The sequence below is a fragment of the Sinocyclocheilus grahami genome, unplaced genomic scaffold (genome assembly GCF_001515645.1).
Source record: "Sinocyclocheilus grahami isolate Dianchi unplaced genomic scaffold, SAMN03320097.WGS_v1.1 scaffold874.1, whole genome shotgun sequence".
NCBI lineage: Eukaryota > Metazoa > Chordata > Actinopteri > Cypriniformes > Cyprinidae > Sinocyclocheilus > Sinocyclocheilus grahami.
Window position 1 is genome coordinate 409,343 of NW_015506053.1, and position 17,646 is coordinate 426,988.

Consider the following 17,646-nt stretch of genomic DNA (forward strand, 5'->3'; position numbering starts at 1 on the left):
TTTATTCTATTATTCAAACATACGTTTAATATTATTTTATTGTATTATATTAAAAATAATTGTTAGGCATGAATAGGAGGCAGGCATGTTTTAAGAAAACAGCTACAATAGTAACTTCTTGTATTTGCCATTTTTTCTTTCTTCATTTTCCGCAGGTTAAAGAGGATACATACACTCAAACTGCAATAGAAGGACAACAAAAAGATGTTGTGGTACAGATAGATAGCAGTCTTCCAGAAATTTCTAAAGTAGACACCTTAAAAGCAGATATTAAAGAGCAACATAGAAAGGACATCTTGCCGGTATCAGTAGAATCATACAGCTCGGCTGAGGAGGAGCTTAAGGAGATACAGAGAGTCAGTGAAATGACCATAATAGATACTACTACAAAACTGTTGCCTGTCAGAGCATCAGACAGTGTAAAACAATACCATGAGGACAGCAGTGAGAGTGAACCCTCCCCTCAGATACAGAGAAGAAGAGTGAGGCCTGCTTCCTCCAGCAGTGAGGACTACAAACTAGACAGTTCAAATTCTGTAGATGACGAAGAGTTCATAAGAAGACAACTTATGCACATGGGTGAAGAGGAGAGCTTACCTTCTGATGGGGAAAAACACAGAGAAGAAGAACAAACACAGCAAGAAACCAGAGAAGTCGAAAAATCTGATGATTCCATGAAGCCTAAATATGCCCTAAAGAAACTTACTGTAGAGCCTGAGGAAATTTCTGATATCAGTCTGTCTTCTCATGACCAAGATGATCAAGTTGCCCGAGCCATCCCTGTCTCGGAAGCATTAGAAGAAATCAGAGTGGAAATATATGTGTCAAATGACAATGAAAAGATCATAGCTACTGACACCACAGCCATTACACAAAAAACTCCTGTTAGACAGACCACAGAGGAACATGAGAATCTGATTGAAGACTCATCCAAGGGTGATGGGTCGTCCAGTGTTCAGGTGTCTAGCATCACGCCAGGAACAGCTTCGTCTACTTCTGTATCCTCTATTGATGAAGACAGTGATAGTAGCCCAAGTCATAAAAAGGCAAGAGCGGAGGGTAAACAGCAAAGAAAGGCAAAACACAGACCTCATGGCCAGGCCCTTGCCACTATAGAGGACTCGTCTGAGGAGGATGAGTTACGTGAGGAGGGTAAACGGATGGATCAGGAAGATGAAAGAGATGATCAGCAGAAGTTAAGAAAGGTCACAAAAAAATTAAAGGCAGAAAGAGATGATCTGGGCATGCAAAGGAGACGTCATAATTTGGTTAAAACTGATAAATTAAGGAAGGCAGCAGGGATGGAGGAACAGAAGTCATCCTCCTTCTCTGACTTTTCTCCTAGTTTTGAATCTGAACCAGATAATGCAGAATACAGAACATTATCATCTGAAGCACATGATGCTGCAGATAAGCCATTAAAGAGTGCTGAAGAGGTATATGAGGAAATGATGCAGAAAGCACAGGAATACAAAACATCAGAGAAATTCACACCACCCGATATTGAACCATTATATGGAGGCATGTTAATAGAGGACTATGCTTATGAAACTTTAGTTGAACAACCAGAACAGGCTGCAACAGCTCTTGGTAAAGTCACCCATGAGCAAGATTTGAGAAAGTTGTCTGAACATGAGTCAGTGAGGATACTTATGACACCAGATGAGGCTTATGAGGAGATGATGCATAAAAGGAGCAAGATCATGCAAAAAGACGAGGTGGCTCAGCAAACACATGCAACAAAGATCGACAAATCCTTGCCACTTGATGTCAGTGACACTTGTTATGTGACTATTTCTGGAAATTATGCACTTACTACAGATAAAAATGCAAAGCCACTGTTGCAAACAGAGGATGCCTATGAAGAGCAACTGAAGACACAAAAAGATGTTTTAACACCGGGAACAAGTCCGACACAGTCAACTCCTGTGTCTCCTGCCTCCCCTCTAACTGTGTCTGAGTCATCATATGATTCCCCCGAGGTGATTCTCATCCCTTCAAGTGGGGAAGAAGACAACCTAGCTGAACCTATAGAATGCATTTTGGAGCCTTATATTACAGAGTCCACATCTACTCAGAATGTATTTGGGAATAAAGCTTTATATCCAATTCCTGACTTAAAGATCACTCAGTGCTCCTCTGGTGAAGAGGAAGTTGAAGAGGAGTACAGTGTCACACAAGAAAAAATGTCATCTGAGCCAACTGATATCCCTCAAAGTGAAGAGGAACCACAAGCCCCAGAAGAATCATTTGAGACTGTTCCCATTTCTGTAATCTGTGAAGTTCCCTCATCAAAACATGTTGTGGAGACAACAGCAATATCACCACTGTCTCCACCAACATCTTCAGCAGTCTCATCCCCAGATTCAAATTTAGAACTAACAACAGCACCATCATCCTCTCCGGTTTCTGACCAGGCATCTGAATTAACTACTCCAGCTAGCCCCAGTGTTGCTGAAGTTTCTGCCCCAGTTGTAATTCACATGCCAGACTTGGTGTCTGAGCAAGCCACAACACACCCATCAGCAAGTGCTCCTGTTGCATCTTCCACACGGATTATTGTATCCTCTTCACCGGTCACTCCAGCCTCACCACATGTCTCAGAAAATGCTAGCACTCCGACTCCTTCTGAAATTCTTGTTTCAAAGCCAACACCAGGTCCAAAACCAACTCCTGCACCAAAACCAACAGTTATACCAAAACCTACACAGGAAACAGTCCCTACTCCAGATAGTCTTTCATCCTTTACACTGGATTCAGCTTGTCAATATTTAGCTCAGAAACCTTTGGCCGGTGCAATACATGAATCACTTTCAGCTGCTAAATCACCCTCTACAGACAAACAAGCTGTTGTACAAATAATTGCTCCAAAAGAAGACTATGTAAAAACTCATACTACTACTGTTGCTACACCCATTGTTCAGTCTCAAAAAGGACCTTTAACACAAACTTCTGTTGTTGTTCAAATGCCCGATCTTGTGTCCCCTGCATTAGACCATCCAGTTCTAGAACAAACTCCAGTTTCAGCACCTAACCTGCCATCCACTGCACTCAGGAATCAGATTCCTACAACTAACACCATTGTTGCCCAAATACCAGACCTGGTTACATCTCCATCTCAATCAATCTCTGTGACTTTTCCAATACCTTCTCTAACCTATGCCCCACTTCCAGCTACAGTTTCAGCAGTGGATCAAGCACCTATTGCTGTTCCAACAATGGTATCAGACTCAATACCAGCAAAGGTTCTCTCTGCAGACCAGACCAGCTCAGCTGTTGAACAAGTGGCCACACCACCATCTGCTCAATCCAGTATTCCTGCTTCAGCAAAAGAGACTCAGCCACCAACCAGTATTTCTATTCAAATTCCTATTCAGAGGTCAGAAGAAACCAGATCATACATGGCAGCCCAGTTAGGCCAGGCAGCCGCTATTTCACCTCCAGCAGGTCATAGAGAGCATATTGCTGCAAAGACAGTCTCTGTTGTTTCTCCCACTGTTACTACAACTGTTGCTTTTGGAACTTCACCCTCCCAACCAGTTCAATCAAGGCTGACCAATATTCAGCCAAGAATGGTGGAAATGCAGATGGAAAATATACCAGATGATGGAATTTCTCCACAACAGTCAGTTTCACAAATAATTTCTCCTGTCGTGCAGACAGAGAGAGGCCAGCCTGTTATTGTTAGTGTTTCTCCTTTTACATATCCAGCCACAATGTCAAGATTCATCACTGATTCAACAGTCCCACCTTGTGTGACATCTGCAAAACCCCATGTTTCTCAAGAAAGAATAGATAAACCAGTGATTTCATTTCCACCACCTCCTCAAGCTTCACCACCAGATTTGCCATATAGCGCAGTACCCAAGGCTGATTTTAACCAGCAAATGACTATTCCAACTCCCTCATCAGTTACAGCAACTCTACCTGAACCCCCACCAAATGTGGCCAGCGTAAATATAAAACCAGCTGTGACCCCAACACACAAATCACCACCCCCTGTTCCCCCCAAACCTGTATGTATTCCACCAGGACTGGTATTTAGTCACAGATCAAGAGAGAGCGTTAAGCCACCAGTTAGCCCCGAGCCAGTAGTTGTTCAAGCAGTTCATGCTGCAACTTTGCCAAGAACAAGGGAACCTCCAAATGCATTGTCACTAAGTTTGGCTGCCCCTGTAGAGACCAAGCACAGTGCTTCATCACCAAAATCACCTTTGTCACCCAGATTTGCTAGAACTCTTGAAACATATGTGGTGATAACATTGCCCTCAGAACCAGGATCTCCTGTCGAGGGCATTACAACTCAAGCACCGATGAGAAGATCATCACTGCCAACTCCCAGACAGCAGGTTCCATCTGATGCTCCAAGAGTGTTTTCTCCAGCTTCAGTGGATGCACCTGTGTCATTAATTTCAGCACAAATTGTAGCAGCCCCACCAAAGCCTACCTCAGCTTTAAATACAGCAGCACCCCTTGAGGTGATGGCACCTGACTTTGCTTCAGACATAACAGAGACTCATCATATCACACTAGCTGCAGTTCCAAGACAAAGTATTACGGAACCTTGTGTAATGGTCCCAGAGCTGCCAGTTGCTTCTGTACAAACATTTGTTTCACCACCTCTTGTAATGGCATCATCAGGAGTAGCACGATCTATGACTGTTGTTCCTCATATCACAATGGAGAATACAATGAATTGCCTATCTGCAATTATAACCCCACATGATACAGCACCAGTTGTAATGGCACCTACTGTTTTGATTTCAGCAGCACCTGTTGCAGCAGCAGCAGCACCACCACCACCACCGCCCATTGCTATGGAACCAACAGCATATCCAGCAATGATGTACCCCACACCTTCCTTTATTTATCCTCTTCCCACAGCTCCAGTCTCAGTGGTGCATACATCAAAACCATCAGAGGAGGTACCGGTAGCCTTAGCTCCACTGTCAGGAGTTTATGCTGATTCTGTTCCTCACAATACAGTAAGTGATGTGCAACAAGAACTTGAAATGCAACAAATGCAAACAACATATTCTGCTCCAATAACAATAACCCAGATTCCAATCCCAGCTCAAAATGAAGACATTCCTGGTTTGGATATGGAAGAAGTACTAATAGTCTCAGCTTCTGAAGAGGCCTTAACTGAACTGGGTCCATCACCAGTACCAATAACACGGCTTCAAGGCCACCAAGCAGTTTATGAGCAAAAAAAAGAAATTCCAGCAGTGACCTCTGCAACAACTGTGCCACCAGTACCAGTCACATTTACACAATTTACAGAATCTATTGAGAGTCAAGAAGTTTGTGGACAAGATAAAGTTATATCAAGCATGAGCCAAGTCTACTCTGCAATCTCAACAACTGAGCAGCATCCTGATGCATTGCCTAATCTTGTAACCCAAGTTGTCAAGACTGAAGTACAAAGAACAACAACTGTGTCAGTTGTCCAGGAGAGGATTCCTGTCGAACCCATACCTGAACCTGTGGGGGCTACAGTCACAATCCAGCCAGAAATCCATCCAAAGCCTAAACAGAATGGAAGAATACACTACCCTAGTGACGTTATAGATCTTACCACATTTAAAGTCAATGTTACAATGACTGACCAAGGAATGGATCTGACTGCCCCAGATGCAAGTAGGTCTTCCTTGTCAAGTGAATCAAGTGTGCGACAGGCCACTGCTGTACAGCCTGAAATTGTGAATCTTAGTGCTGAAATAATCCCCACTACAACACTCTCTGTTGTAACTGACAGCATAACAATTGTCACTTGCACAGCTACAATTGCCTACAACAACAACACAGTTGACAAGCCTCTGGACCTGGGAAATGCTACTTCAGTGCCTCTTCCACTTACCACATATAATCCATTTGAGCCACTTGCACAGATAGTGTACAGGCCTGTGAATTTGCAACCGAAGCCTACAACCAGTGCAGAGATTCCTGTTAACCTTTCATACAGAGCTGTTGCAACCACGGCTCCTACTCTTATGCCTGTAACTATAGCCCCGGTGAGCTTCACAAATGGCACTGCTGGTATACCAATACATATAAAGCCATTGGCAGTTGGACCTGTAGACCTCACCAGGTCTAAGCCAATGAAAACCATGGTTGCTTTGTCCTCATCCTCTGGAGTGGTCACAACTGTTTTGGAAGATGATGGTACACCAGTTGATCTAACATCTGGAAGACGGACTGCTTGCTGCGATGTAATTTACAGGATTCCTTTCACAGGGAGCTGCAGAACACAACCTCCTGTGACCACACAGCCAGACAATCAAATTGGCTATCAAATTGATATTGCCACAACACCTGTCATTGAAGATCTTAGTACCATGAAGGCTTTGATAACCGACAGTGATTTTGCAGAGGCTGGACTCTTTGGTTATGAAAGAAAGAATGGATTCTCATATCAGAATGGGGCATCTGAGGGGGCTATTGATTTGACATCAGCTAAAATGTCAACAGGTCAGTATGACTGTGCACATGTGTCCTTAATTTATTTGTTTTTTTATTTGTATGTTAATGTTGAGAAATGTATTATTTATTGGTTATGTCTCTTATTTTTGTGATGTTCACACTGAATGTCTTAATTTTCATTCTTGTCTTTTTCTGTTCTTTTTTTTTAAACACAGATGCATGCATTTGCCTCCGTGTTGTCCCTCAGTGTTTTGGCTTTGCATCCTGCTAATCTGATGACACTGACAAGATCTTTGCATGCTCTTTGGCTTCCATTTCATGTTCATTTGTTGCATGAAACTGAGCAAGTGTTCATTTAGATGCTGATGATGCTGCTATTTTTGTTTCCCTAACATAACAGAAGAAGCCTTAGACTACTCAAAGAAAGGCACTTTGGCATTAACTGGGATCACCACTACTCCATATTCTCAAGGAACTTCGTTTGGCATTGATAGTTTACTAAGATCGACAAATGGCATCGTTTACTCATCTGTTGCTGCACCCGTTCCCTCCACATATGCAATTACCACGCAACCAGGTTCAATATTCAGCACAACATACAATAGTCTCACCAATTCTATGGAGCCATTTTCAGCACTTCAAAATCAGTCTGCTCCATGTAGCTTTGTACACACCACAGCCACAGACCAATCAATATTCCCGCATCCTGATATATCAAAGGATATCCTACCTTCTGCATTAGCCAGTCTCCTTCCCTCCCTGACAGCCTTCCCTGAGCTCTACTCTGATGCTACTCTTGAGGTAATAGCAGCCTCACTGGACATGCTGGTATCCCCGAATTTCCCTGATTTAGATGACAGCAAGAGCCAACAGTACAAGGCTGAACATGAGTTCTTACAATTGGAGAAATTGAAACAGCTGTGTCTAGCGGAAGAACTTGAATGGGAGAGGCAAGAGATACAGCGTTACCGTGAGCAAGAGCAGATCATTGTTCAGAAGGAGCTGGAGGAGCTTCAAAACATGAAGCAGCAACTTCTAATGCAGCAAGAAGAGGAATGCAAAGCCCATCTGATTCTTCAGCAAGAAACATTTGCACAGCAGCAACTTCAGTTTGAGCAAATCCATCGATTACAGCAGCAACTCCAGCAACAACTAGAAGAGCAAAAGATATACCCATATGGGTTTGGGCCAAGTGAGGGTATGTCCCCACCCTTGAGCTCAGACATCATACTTGACTCAAAATATTCTAGGGGAGATAATGGACAGTACTGGCCAGTGAAGGATGACAATTCAGTGTCATCTGCAGTGTCCACCCATGACTCCACATCAGGTCAAAACTGGCTAACAACAACTTCTGGAGCTTTTACACAGTATAGTTCAAGCATTCCTGTATCAGTGAGTGCACAGACAAAGGATCAAATGCAGTTGTCCACAAACCTACCAGATACAGCCAAGCAAGAGCAAAGTGTGGGGTTAAGTGGAAAGAAATTGGTTGAGAGTGGTGTTCAAACAGATGATGAAGATGGGGTTGAAAAGATTCCTTCTGGTAGAAGGAGAAGAAGTAGGAGAAGTGTAGATAGCTGTGTGCAAACTGATGATGAGGATCAGGATGAATGGGATGTCCCCGTTCGGAGCAGACGCAGGTCTCGTTCCAGTAGATATGCTGATGGAGAGAAGGGAAAAAGCTCCAAGGTATCAAGTATTGCGATTCAGACTGTAGCAGAGATTTCAGTTCAGACAGAGCATTCAGGGACAATTAGGAGATCTCCTGTTCGGGCTCAGGTGGACACAAAAGTAGATTTACACAGAGAGGGCCAAACAGAAAGTGATTCAGAAAATACGTCAGACAGAGATAAAAGACGTCCAGCTCCTTCTGAGATAAGTGTTAGCACACACCTGACAGCTGATGATGTTGGAACATTGTTAGTTACCAAATCTCCAAAAGTATTATGCTCCCCGGTTTCACCAGTGTCCCCTGGGAAAAGCTCACAGAAGATGCTTACTGCTGATTCATCAAGGCATCTCAGTAGTACAAGATCACTAAGGGCCTCACAACGATCTCTGTCTGACCCCAAGTCACTCAGTCCGACAACTGAGGACAGACTGATGTACCAGTACTCAGACACCTACTCAGTAAGTACTGCACTTTAAAATGGATTCACTCTTTTCTTGTTATCTAAAGAACATATTTGTTCTATTTTGTCCTCTCCTAATGATTGCATTGCATGTCAAGTGTCCATGCTGAATATATCGATTGCTTGTTTTTCTTTTTATTTCTGTTTTATTAATTTTTTAATCAACAGAGCAAAGGTTCCCAGAGCGGCACACCAGTTGGCACTCAGAAGAAAGTAAAACGCACACTACCTCATCCACCACCGGAAGAAGATACCCTTATTGGCCTCTCTGGGTACACCACTGCTTCTGCCAGAAGACGAATGTGCCGAAACACCACTATGGCGCGGGCCAAAATCCTCCAAGACATAGACAAAGAGCTGGATTTAGTTGAACGTGAGTCCTCAAAACTCCGTAAGATACAGGCAGAACTTGATGAAGAGGAGAAAGAGATAGATGCTAAATTGAGATATCTGGAGATGGGTATAAATAGAAGAAAAGAGGCTTTACTGAAAGAGAGAGAGAAGAGGGAGAGAGCCTACTTACAAGGAGTGGCAGAAGAGCGAGACTACATGTCAGATAGTGAGGTCAACAACATCAGAGAGGCACGAGGTAATGGTCATGGACTAGAACGGCCACGGACTGCCCCACAGTCAGAGTTTAACCAGTTCATTCCACCACAGACTGAGTCTGAGTCCCAGTATGCACATCTTACAAGTCCATACTCCCATTATCAGTATGCATCCCAAACAAGTCAGTATCCTCAGCAGACATTGTACCAGCAGCAGTCTCTTTACCATCAGCAGGTGTCCCCCTACCAATCCATCTACTCATCAGTGCCCTCACTCAATCAACAGTCCCAGCAGACTGGCTATGACCATTCCTCACTCCTCCTGATGCATCAGAAACCCCGTCAGACTACTTTGTCTGACTTAGAACCAAAGATTACGACAAACTATGAGGTTGTACGCAACCAGCCCCTCCTAATTGTCCCTACATCCACAGAGAGTGCCTACGGAGTTTCCCATCTTGGTGGTAAATACAGTAGCCTTGATCTGAGGATGGGCCTGGAAGAGAGGGCCAGCATGGCCAGCAGTCCCATGTCCAGCATATCAGCTGAGTCCTTCTATGCAGACCTTGACCACCACAATGCCAGGAACTATGTCTTGATTGATGACATCGGCGAACTCACAAAGAGCTCTACAGGCCTTTGTTCTAGCTTAAGTATCGCCGATAAGGATATCAGCAAAGCTGACCGACTTCTCCGGACTGCTAATGTTCGTCAGACAGCAGATGTGGCAGACTTTCTTGGACCTCTTCAGGCTTCTTCTCGATTGCATTCATATGGTAAAGCAGACGAAGATTCCATGGAAGAGCCATATGAATTGAAGATGTTGAAACAGCAAATTAAGCAGGAGTTCCGACGTGGTACAGATAGTCTTGAAATGCTTACAGGCCTGCCTCACTACCTCCACTCCGACGCTAGTTTTAGACATTTCCCCAAAGCTGATAAATATAGTATCGGGAGACTAACTTTAGAGAAGCAAGCTGCCAAGCAACTTCCGGCCTCAGTTCTTTACCAGAAACAGCTAAAGAATAAAAAAGCACTAATTGACCCCAAAATTACAAAGTTTTCGCCCATCCAAGAGAGCAGGGACCTTGAGCTAGATTACAGCACCTTTTTGTCCTCTGCCAGCTCATCAGTTGGTGGACTGTCTTCCAGGGCAAGGCTCCTGCAGGATGAGATCACATTTGGTCTTACGAAGAACCTAGTGGAGCAACAGAAATATTTGGGTTCAGCTCTTGGAGCTAACCTGGCTCAGTCACTCAACTTTGGCCAATCTCTCAACCTAGGGCCTACCATAAGGTCTTCCCTTCACGATGATGGCACCTACCCCAGTGGCACTCGGTCAAGACCTTCCTCTAGGCCTTCCTCTGTGTATGGACTGGACCTGTCTATCAAAAGAGATTTGTCAAACTCCTCACTACGCCTGAAAACAGAGGGTGAGGGCATGGATTCCCAGTTTGTATCTAGGGCTAAACCAACAAGTCTGCCAATTAGTCAGAGCAGGGGTCGAATTCCCATTGTTGCACAAAACTCTGAAGAGGAGAGTCCCCTGAGCCCTGTAGGTCAGCCCATGGGCATGGCCAGGGCATCTGCAGGCCCACTTCCACCTATCTCAGCAGACTCACGGGACCAGTTTGGCTCCAGTCACTCTCTTCCAGAAGTCCAACAGCACATGAGAGAGGAGTCCAGGACAAGTGGCTATAAACGGGACATTGCCTTTATAAAGGATGACCTTCTGGGGGCCATGTCAGATAGCGAAGGTAAATTTGTTATGAGATCTGTTATCTTCAACCCCAGCTTCTGTTGATATGCATATGTTGAATGGCTTTGAATGCATTACTTAAATCTGTGTAAATTCAGCTGTTACATTTTCCTTTTCTTTTTTCATATTTTGTCTCGGAATTTTGCTTTACACTTTGCAGTCTGTCACATTCGTATGATGTCATCCTCTTAAATTTAAATTTTCATCTACATATATATATACGTATATATATATATATATATATATATACATAACATATTTTTTTGCATGCTACTTACATGCAAAAAGAAACTGCTTGTTTCCTTTACCATTATTGTTCTGTCATATACATATAAGAAGAGAAGCGATGAAGGAGATCTTCATAACTATTCATTCAGCTACTTTAATTCATTAAACACTCGGTGCCTGTGCTATTTATCACAGGCCTGCAGCTGACGAGGAGTTCTAACTTCAATCTATGAAGTTACAACATCCTGTAGTTTTGTCAGAATCATTTAGTGACTGGTTATCTTAGAAAGGCAGTAGACTGTTTATGAAATATATAAATGGAATTGTGATCATTTTGTTTTGTGCTGTATTTGGGGGAAAAACAGTTATGCAGTTGATCGGTAGAATATAAATTCATCTACAAGCTGCCAGTATCTTTCACTATCTTTCCAGCAGCTATGGGATACTAAGCCATTTATTTCAATCATAATTAAACTCTGTGTTCTTGTGAATACATTCTCTAATGATATATTCATGTGAGTAGCTGGTTTAGTTTGTCTTGTTTTCATTAATCCAGAACATTTCATATTGCTAAAGTGCAAGCATGTCATCACATTGATTGGACTAAACAAATTTTGTGGATTTATGTTTCCCCCTTTTCTGTCCTTGTGGACAATAAAATAGACAAATCTGTGCTTTTGACAAGTGATGATAAAAAGTTGTAAATTAAATGAGAGACTCTGTTTAGACAGGTTTAGTCAAAGTTTCATGAAGTTAATCTGGTTATAACATGCATTCACTGGAGATTAGTTTTCCATTATCTCCAAATCTACTACTTTTAACCCACTTGTTTAACAGTTTTCTTCATGTGATGTTAATGTCTGTAATTGGTGTTTCCAAATTTCATTCTCAATAAATTCTTGCCATTTTTTTTTTTTTTTTTCTAGGCCTTCCTCTGTGTATGGACTGGACCTGTCTATCAAAAGAGATTTGTCAAACTCCTCACTACGCCTGAAAACAGAGGGTGAGGGCATGGATTCCCAGTTTGTATCTAGGGCTAAACCAACAAGTCTGCCAATTAGTCAGAGCAGGGGTCGAATTCCCATTGTTGCACAAAACTCTGAAGAGGAGAGTCCCCTGAGCCCTGTAGGTCAGCCCATGGGCATGGCCAGGGCATCTGCAGGCCCACTTCCACCTATCTCAGCAGACTCACGGGACCAGTTTGGCTCCAGTCACTCTCTTCCAGAAGTCCAACAGCACATGAGAGAGGAGTCCAGGACAAGTGGCTATAAACGGGACATTGCCTTTATAAAGGATGACCTTCTGGGGGCCATGTCAGATAGCGAAGGTAAATTTGTTATGAGATCTGTTATCTTCAACCCCAGCTTCTGTTGATATGCATATGTTGAATGGCTTTGAATGCATTACTTAAATCTGTGTAAATTCAGCTGTTACATTTTCCTTTTCTTTTTTCATATTTTGTCTCGGAATTTTGCTTTACACTTTGCAGTCTGTCACATTCGTATGATGTCATCCTCTTAAATTTAAATTTTCATCTACATATATATATACGTACATATATATATATATATATATATATATATATATACATAACATATTTTTTTGCATGCTACTTACATGCAAAAGGAAACTGCTTGTTTCCTTTACCATTATTGTTCTGTCATATACATATAAGAAGAGAAGCGATGAAGGAGATCTTCATAACTATTCATTCAGCTACTTTAATTCATTAAACACTCGGTGCCTGTGCTATTTATCACAGGCCTGCAGCTGACGAGGAGTTCTAACTTCAATCTATGAAGTTACAACATCCTGTAGTTTTGTCAGAATCATTTAGTGACTGGTTATCTTAGAAAGGCAGTAGACTGTTTATGAAATATATAAATGGAATTGTGATCATTTTGTTTTGTGCTGTATTTGGGGGAAAAACAGTTATGCAGTTGATCGGTAGAATATAAATTCATCTACAAGCTGCCAGTATCTTTCACTATCTTTCCAGCAGCTATGGGATACTAAGCCATTTATTTCAATCATAATTAAACTCTGTGTTCTTGTGAATACATTCTCTAATGATATATTCATGTGAGTAGCTGGTTTAGTTTGTCTTGTTTTCATTAATCCAGAACATTTCATATTGCTAAAGTGCAAGCATGTCATCACATTGATTGGACTAAACAAATTTTGTGGATTTATGTTTCCCCCTTTTCTGTCCTTGTGGACAATAAAATAGACAAATCTGTGCTTTTGACAAGTGATGATAAAAAGTTGTAAATTAAATGAGAGACTCTGTTTAGACAGGTTTAGTCAAAGTTTCATGAAGTTAATCTGGTTATAACATGCATTCACTGGAGATTAGTTTTCCATTATCTCCAAATCTACTACTTTTAACCCACTTGTTTAACAGTTTTCTTCATGTGATGTTAATGTCTGTAATTGGTGTTTCCAAATTTCATTCTCAATAAATTCTTGCCATTTTTTTTTTTTTTTTTGCATGGCTTATGAATGGGAATTTAAAAACATATTGCATGTTACATAAGGAATAATATATTTTTTCAGTGAATATTGTATTAATTTTATTTCTGTGTGTTTTATAAATTTTGAACTATATCATATATTTTGTACTTTTTAATGTAGTGAACATTTCTGGTATTAAAGTGTTTTGAAGGCCAGTCTTATAGGTATTATGTGAGATCATTACACAAATTATTTGTCTAAAAGTATGAAAATAATGCTTCATTCAAATTTATTGTAAAACAGTTTGAATCTTCATGCTTTCATGGCGTTCTTAATGCCATTAAGACAACAGCATTGAGAAACATTTTAAAATCCTCTCTAGAGTGTAATATTGTGTTGAACATCAATCTGTTTGAGAAGTTTAACATAAGCCAGGTGTAAAGATGGTATAAATAAACAGAGTGCAAAGTGTGAATATATGTTGGTTTACAACACTAAATGTTCTGCTGGGTTTGTACAGACGTGACCCCAGCCTCTGTCTTGAGAATATCAGAAATGATTTGTGTTTCTGAAGCAACCTATTTAGCTTTGCTTATGTTTACAGTCAAAGAAACATTCAAGGTTCAAAAAGCTCTTTCAGTAGTCTCAGTTTGTATAAACAAGCTGAAGTAATAAATCACTACTGTTTTAAAGCCATCCATTTTACTTTAACACACATGTTATGTGGTTTCTGCAAATATGCCATAAATACTGTCAATAGAGCTTAGTTCGTTTTGAACCTGGGGCATTTATTTAAGATCACTAATGCCGGTATTGCTAAACAAATAATTGCCTGTATAGCTTTGTGTAATCTTTTTTGCACATCTTATAAATATTATTATATAGAATTATCATTACTTTTATTGGGCTACCTTATAGAATGCAGAATTTATTTAAAAGGCTCTCTAGAGTAAAATACTGACTACAATGGTGTGCTTTATGTATTTTAGAAAATGCATGAATTAGATCTTTGCAAAAGTACATCATTCACTTGCACTGCAAATATAACTGTTTTTTTTTTTATTATTGGCAAACATAGCTCTGTTTTAAGGCTAATTTTATTATGAATTCTCTGAAATACAATGTTTGCACTACAGCTGGAGGTCCTAGCTGGAATGTGAAAGGTGAGAACTGCTGTTCAACAACCTTCAAAATATCATTAAGCATAAACCTACTTCCATGTGTGCCATAGTCTTGAGTGACGGGCATTTCTCAATAGTGCACCTCAGACCCATCCTGGTGTTCATTATCCACTCTAAAAAAAAATGCTGGGTTGTTTCAACCCAATTTTGGGTCAAATATGGACTAACCCAGCTGTTGGGTTACATTTTTAAATAAAATTGTTAACCCAAAAGTTGGGTTAGTCCATATTTGACCCAAAGTTGGGTTGAAACGGCCTGGCATTTTTAGAGTGTCACTGCACTTCCTCAAGGTCTCTCTGACATGGCCTGACCATATCAACCAGGGCACATACATGTCTACATACATGAGTGCATATGTGTGCATACTGTAGCAGAAGTTGTCCATAGGTCATAAGTTCGCCATGGTCAATGCATCCTCTAACTTCGGTAATAAAGTGAAGGCACTGTTGATTTAAGGTGACATTTCCTTGCAGAAGGACAGCACGTCAAGCACTTTATTGAAAACTCCTGCAGACAGATCAAGTTGTCAGTTTTCTTCTCACTCTATTAGGAGTTAAATGATGATTTGTGGCGCACTGTAGTGCTGCCTCATGAATAAAAATGCTTCGCTTACACAGTATTGTAATCAAGGCACCTGCAGGTTGTGCGTACTACAGAGTAAACAAAACAAAAGGTATTGCTCGCCTGATCTATTTTAGGTATGTGCTGACATGTCTGCCCTAGCTTGAGTTATGAATTATTCTAGGTATTCCCAATGCCTTTGAAGAAAGTGCTAGACTACTTGAAATAGAAGCTGGAAAACAGCAGCAGGCCTATGTACAGTCTTGAAGGATGCAAATCTAACATATTATCATTGCAACTCTGTGGGCAAGAACAAGTACACTGCAAAAATCCTTGTCTTAATTGGTATTTTTGTTGTTTTTTACAATTAAAATATCTAAACATTCTTAAGACAAAACAAGATCAGTTTACTTGAGAACCAAAATTGCATATTTTAGAAATACATCTTTGATTGCTTAAATTTTTCTTACACTTTTAAAAATAAAGGTTCTTTATTGGCATTGAAGGGTCCATAAAGAATCTTTAACATCCATGGAACCTTTCCATTGTACAAGAGGTACTTCAGATTATTAAAATGTGCTTCACACTAAGAAAAAAAAAATTGTGTTTAAGAACTGTTCACTGAAATGTTCTTTAGGAAACCAAAAATGGGTCTTCTATGGCATCACTACAAACTCCTCTTTTTGGAACCTTTATTTTAAGAGCATACCCATTATTTTAAGCACGAATCGAACAAAAGTAATTACATTTGTGCTTAAAATTATTTAGTTTTAGATTTGTTACACAATTTTGTGTCTCAACTAAATTTATCTTTAAGAATGTTTTAACATTTTGATTGAAAAACAAGGTGAAAACACTACTTAAGAAACCGTTCTGGCGTGCAGATTGCAGCTTGAAATAAGTGAATTGTTTTAGCATCATGAAAGTCTGGTTTTATAGAACAAAAGCTGTGGTTTTGTTTGAGTAGTGTTTTTCTTGTATATGCTAACTAGTGTACTAGAGAGTGTACTAAGAGAAAACGTACTAATCATTAGACATTTGGTAAGGCATCTCATCATCACACTGTTGTATGATGGTGTGTGTATGTGCGTGTTTCTGCTGTGGTTCGGTCCCACAGCAGTTCTCTATCAAATTCTCAACGCATGACATGTAGCCCAGTCTGGAAGAGACACAGCATGCATGTTCATGTGTGCATGCCTCGACACACGTCTCAGATCCTTGCTTTTTATGCCCTCACCATCCTCTGTCACTGCTTCCCCTGGGGTCAGGGTACTTAGTACATGTAACATTTATCTAAACAAACTCTTGATTTGAGGCCTTGTGGAACGGAGGTTAGTGTCCAACCCATTTAAACCATAGATTTTGTTCTTGGAAGCCCTGACCCAAATCCATCAAGCTGTCAGTTCAAACACTCTAGCAAAGGAGTGTCCCCAACTGGGGGTGGTGAAGGGATGGTTGTCTGGGAGAAAAGTGGTGGACACATGACCCAGTTTTGTCACTTGTGATGGTACAGCGGATGCTTTCTTCCTGTCTTTTAGCATATCACCTTCAGCACGAAGAGACAGACTGGTTTGACAAACCCTGCCAGGGACGTTGTGGACCAGAAGCCGGGGCAGAGAGAAGACCGGTAAAGTGGCACCTACAGGGTGAACGTGATTTTGCCAAGTAGGATGTGTTCCTGGAAACTTTAGTTGATTCTGGAATAACATACCCATCAAAAACCATAGCTTGTAGAGTAGAGTAGTAGAGTTATAGGTCAATATCAATGATGTTTTAGCCACAACCCAAACTGTAAGGCTAACTGTACAAACTGTTATTCCAGGAACATGTTCTACTTAAACCACAGTCACCATGCAAACACATTAATATACTGCACCTATCTTTGAAAGAACACCAAACTACATCTGCATACATGTACTTATTGCAAAAGCGCTGTTCGAACTACTGTTCATTAATTTGGATTGTTTTCGTTGTTAAAGATGAAAGGCAGCCATTACCCCTTCCCACACACTCGCATCAAACTGCAACGGGACCCTAAGGACCACACCATCTCAGGTATGTTTTCATAGCAATTACTCCACAAGATACACATAGGCCTGCAAATTAAATTACTGGAAGGAAAACGTCTCGGGTTACTTATGTAACCATGGTTCCCTGAGGGGAACGAGACACTGCGTCCTCTAGGGGTCGCTATGGGGAACGCCTCGTCGTGACCCGTGTCTGAAGCCTACATTGAAAAAACACCAACTTGTTTGGCCGGCGACAGCCATGACGTCACTACCGTCGCAACTAGTACAAAATAGGCGCCGGTAGCGCACATCATCACTTCTTCGTCTGAAGCTTGTGTCCACAGCATG

The 17,646-nt window shown here is 41.1% G+C and overlaps 1 protein-coding gene across 1 annotated transcript in view; it reads left to right on the forward strand.

The window, feature by feature from the left end:
• Window positions 1–17,646, forward strand: part of LOC107563410 (protein piccolo-like) — a 68,736-nt gene that overhangs the window by 40,864 nt on the left and 10,226 nt on the right. Inside the window, exons 17-23 of the mRNA XM_016248281.1 lie at window positions 156–6,471; window positions 6,824–8,556; window positions 8,727–10,464; window positions 12,022–12,420; window positions 14,684–14,710; window positions 16,828–16,916; window positions 17,269–17,344. Coding sequence (XP_016103767.1) covers window positions 156–6,471; window positions 6,824–8,556; window positions 8,727–10,464; window positions 12,022–12,420; window positions 14,684–14,710; window positions 16,828–16,916; window positions 17,269–17,344 — 10,378 coding nt within the window. The remainder of the gene's footprint in view (window positions 1–155; window positions 6,472–6,823; window positions 8,557–8,726; window positions 10,465–12,021; window positions 12,421–14,683; window positions 14,711–16,827; window positions 16,917–17,268; window positions 17,345–17,646) is intronic.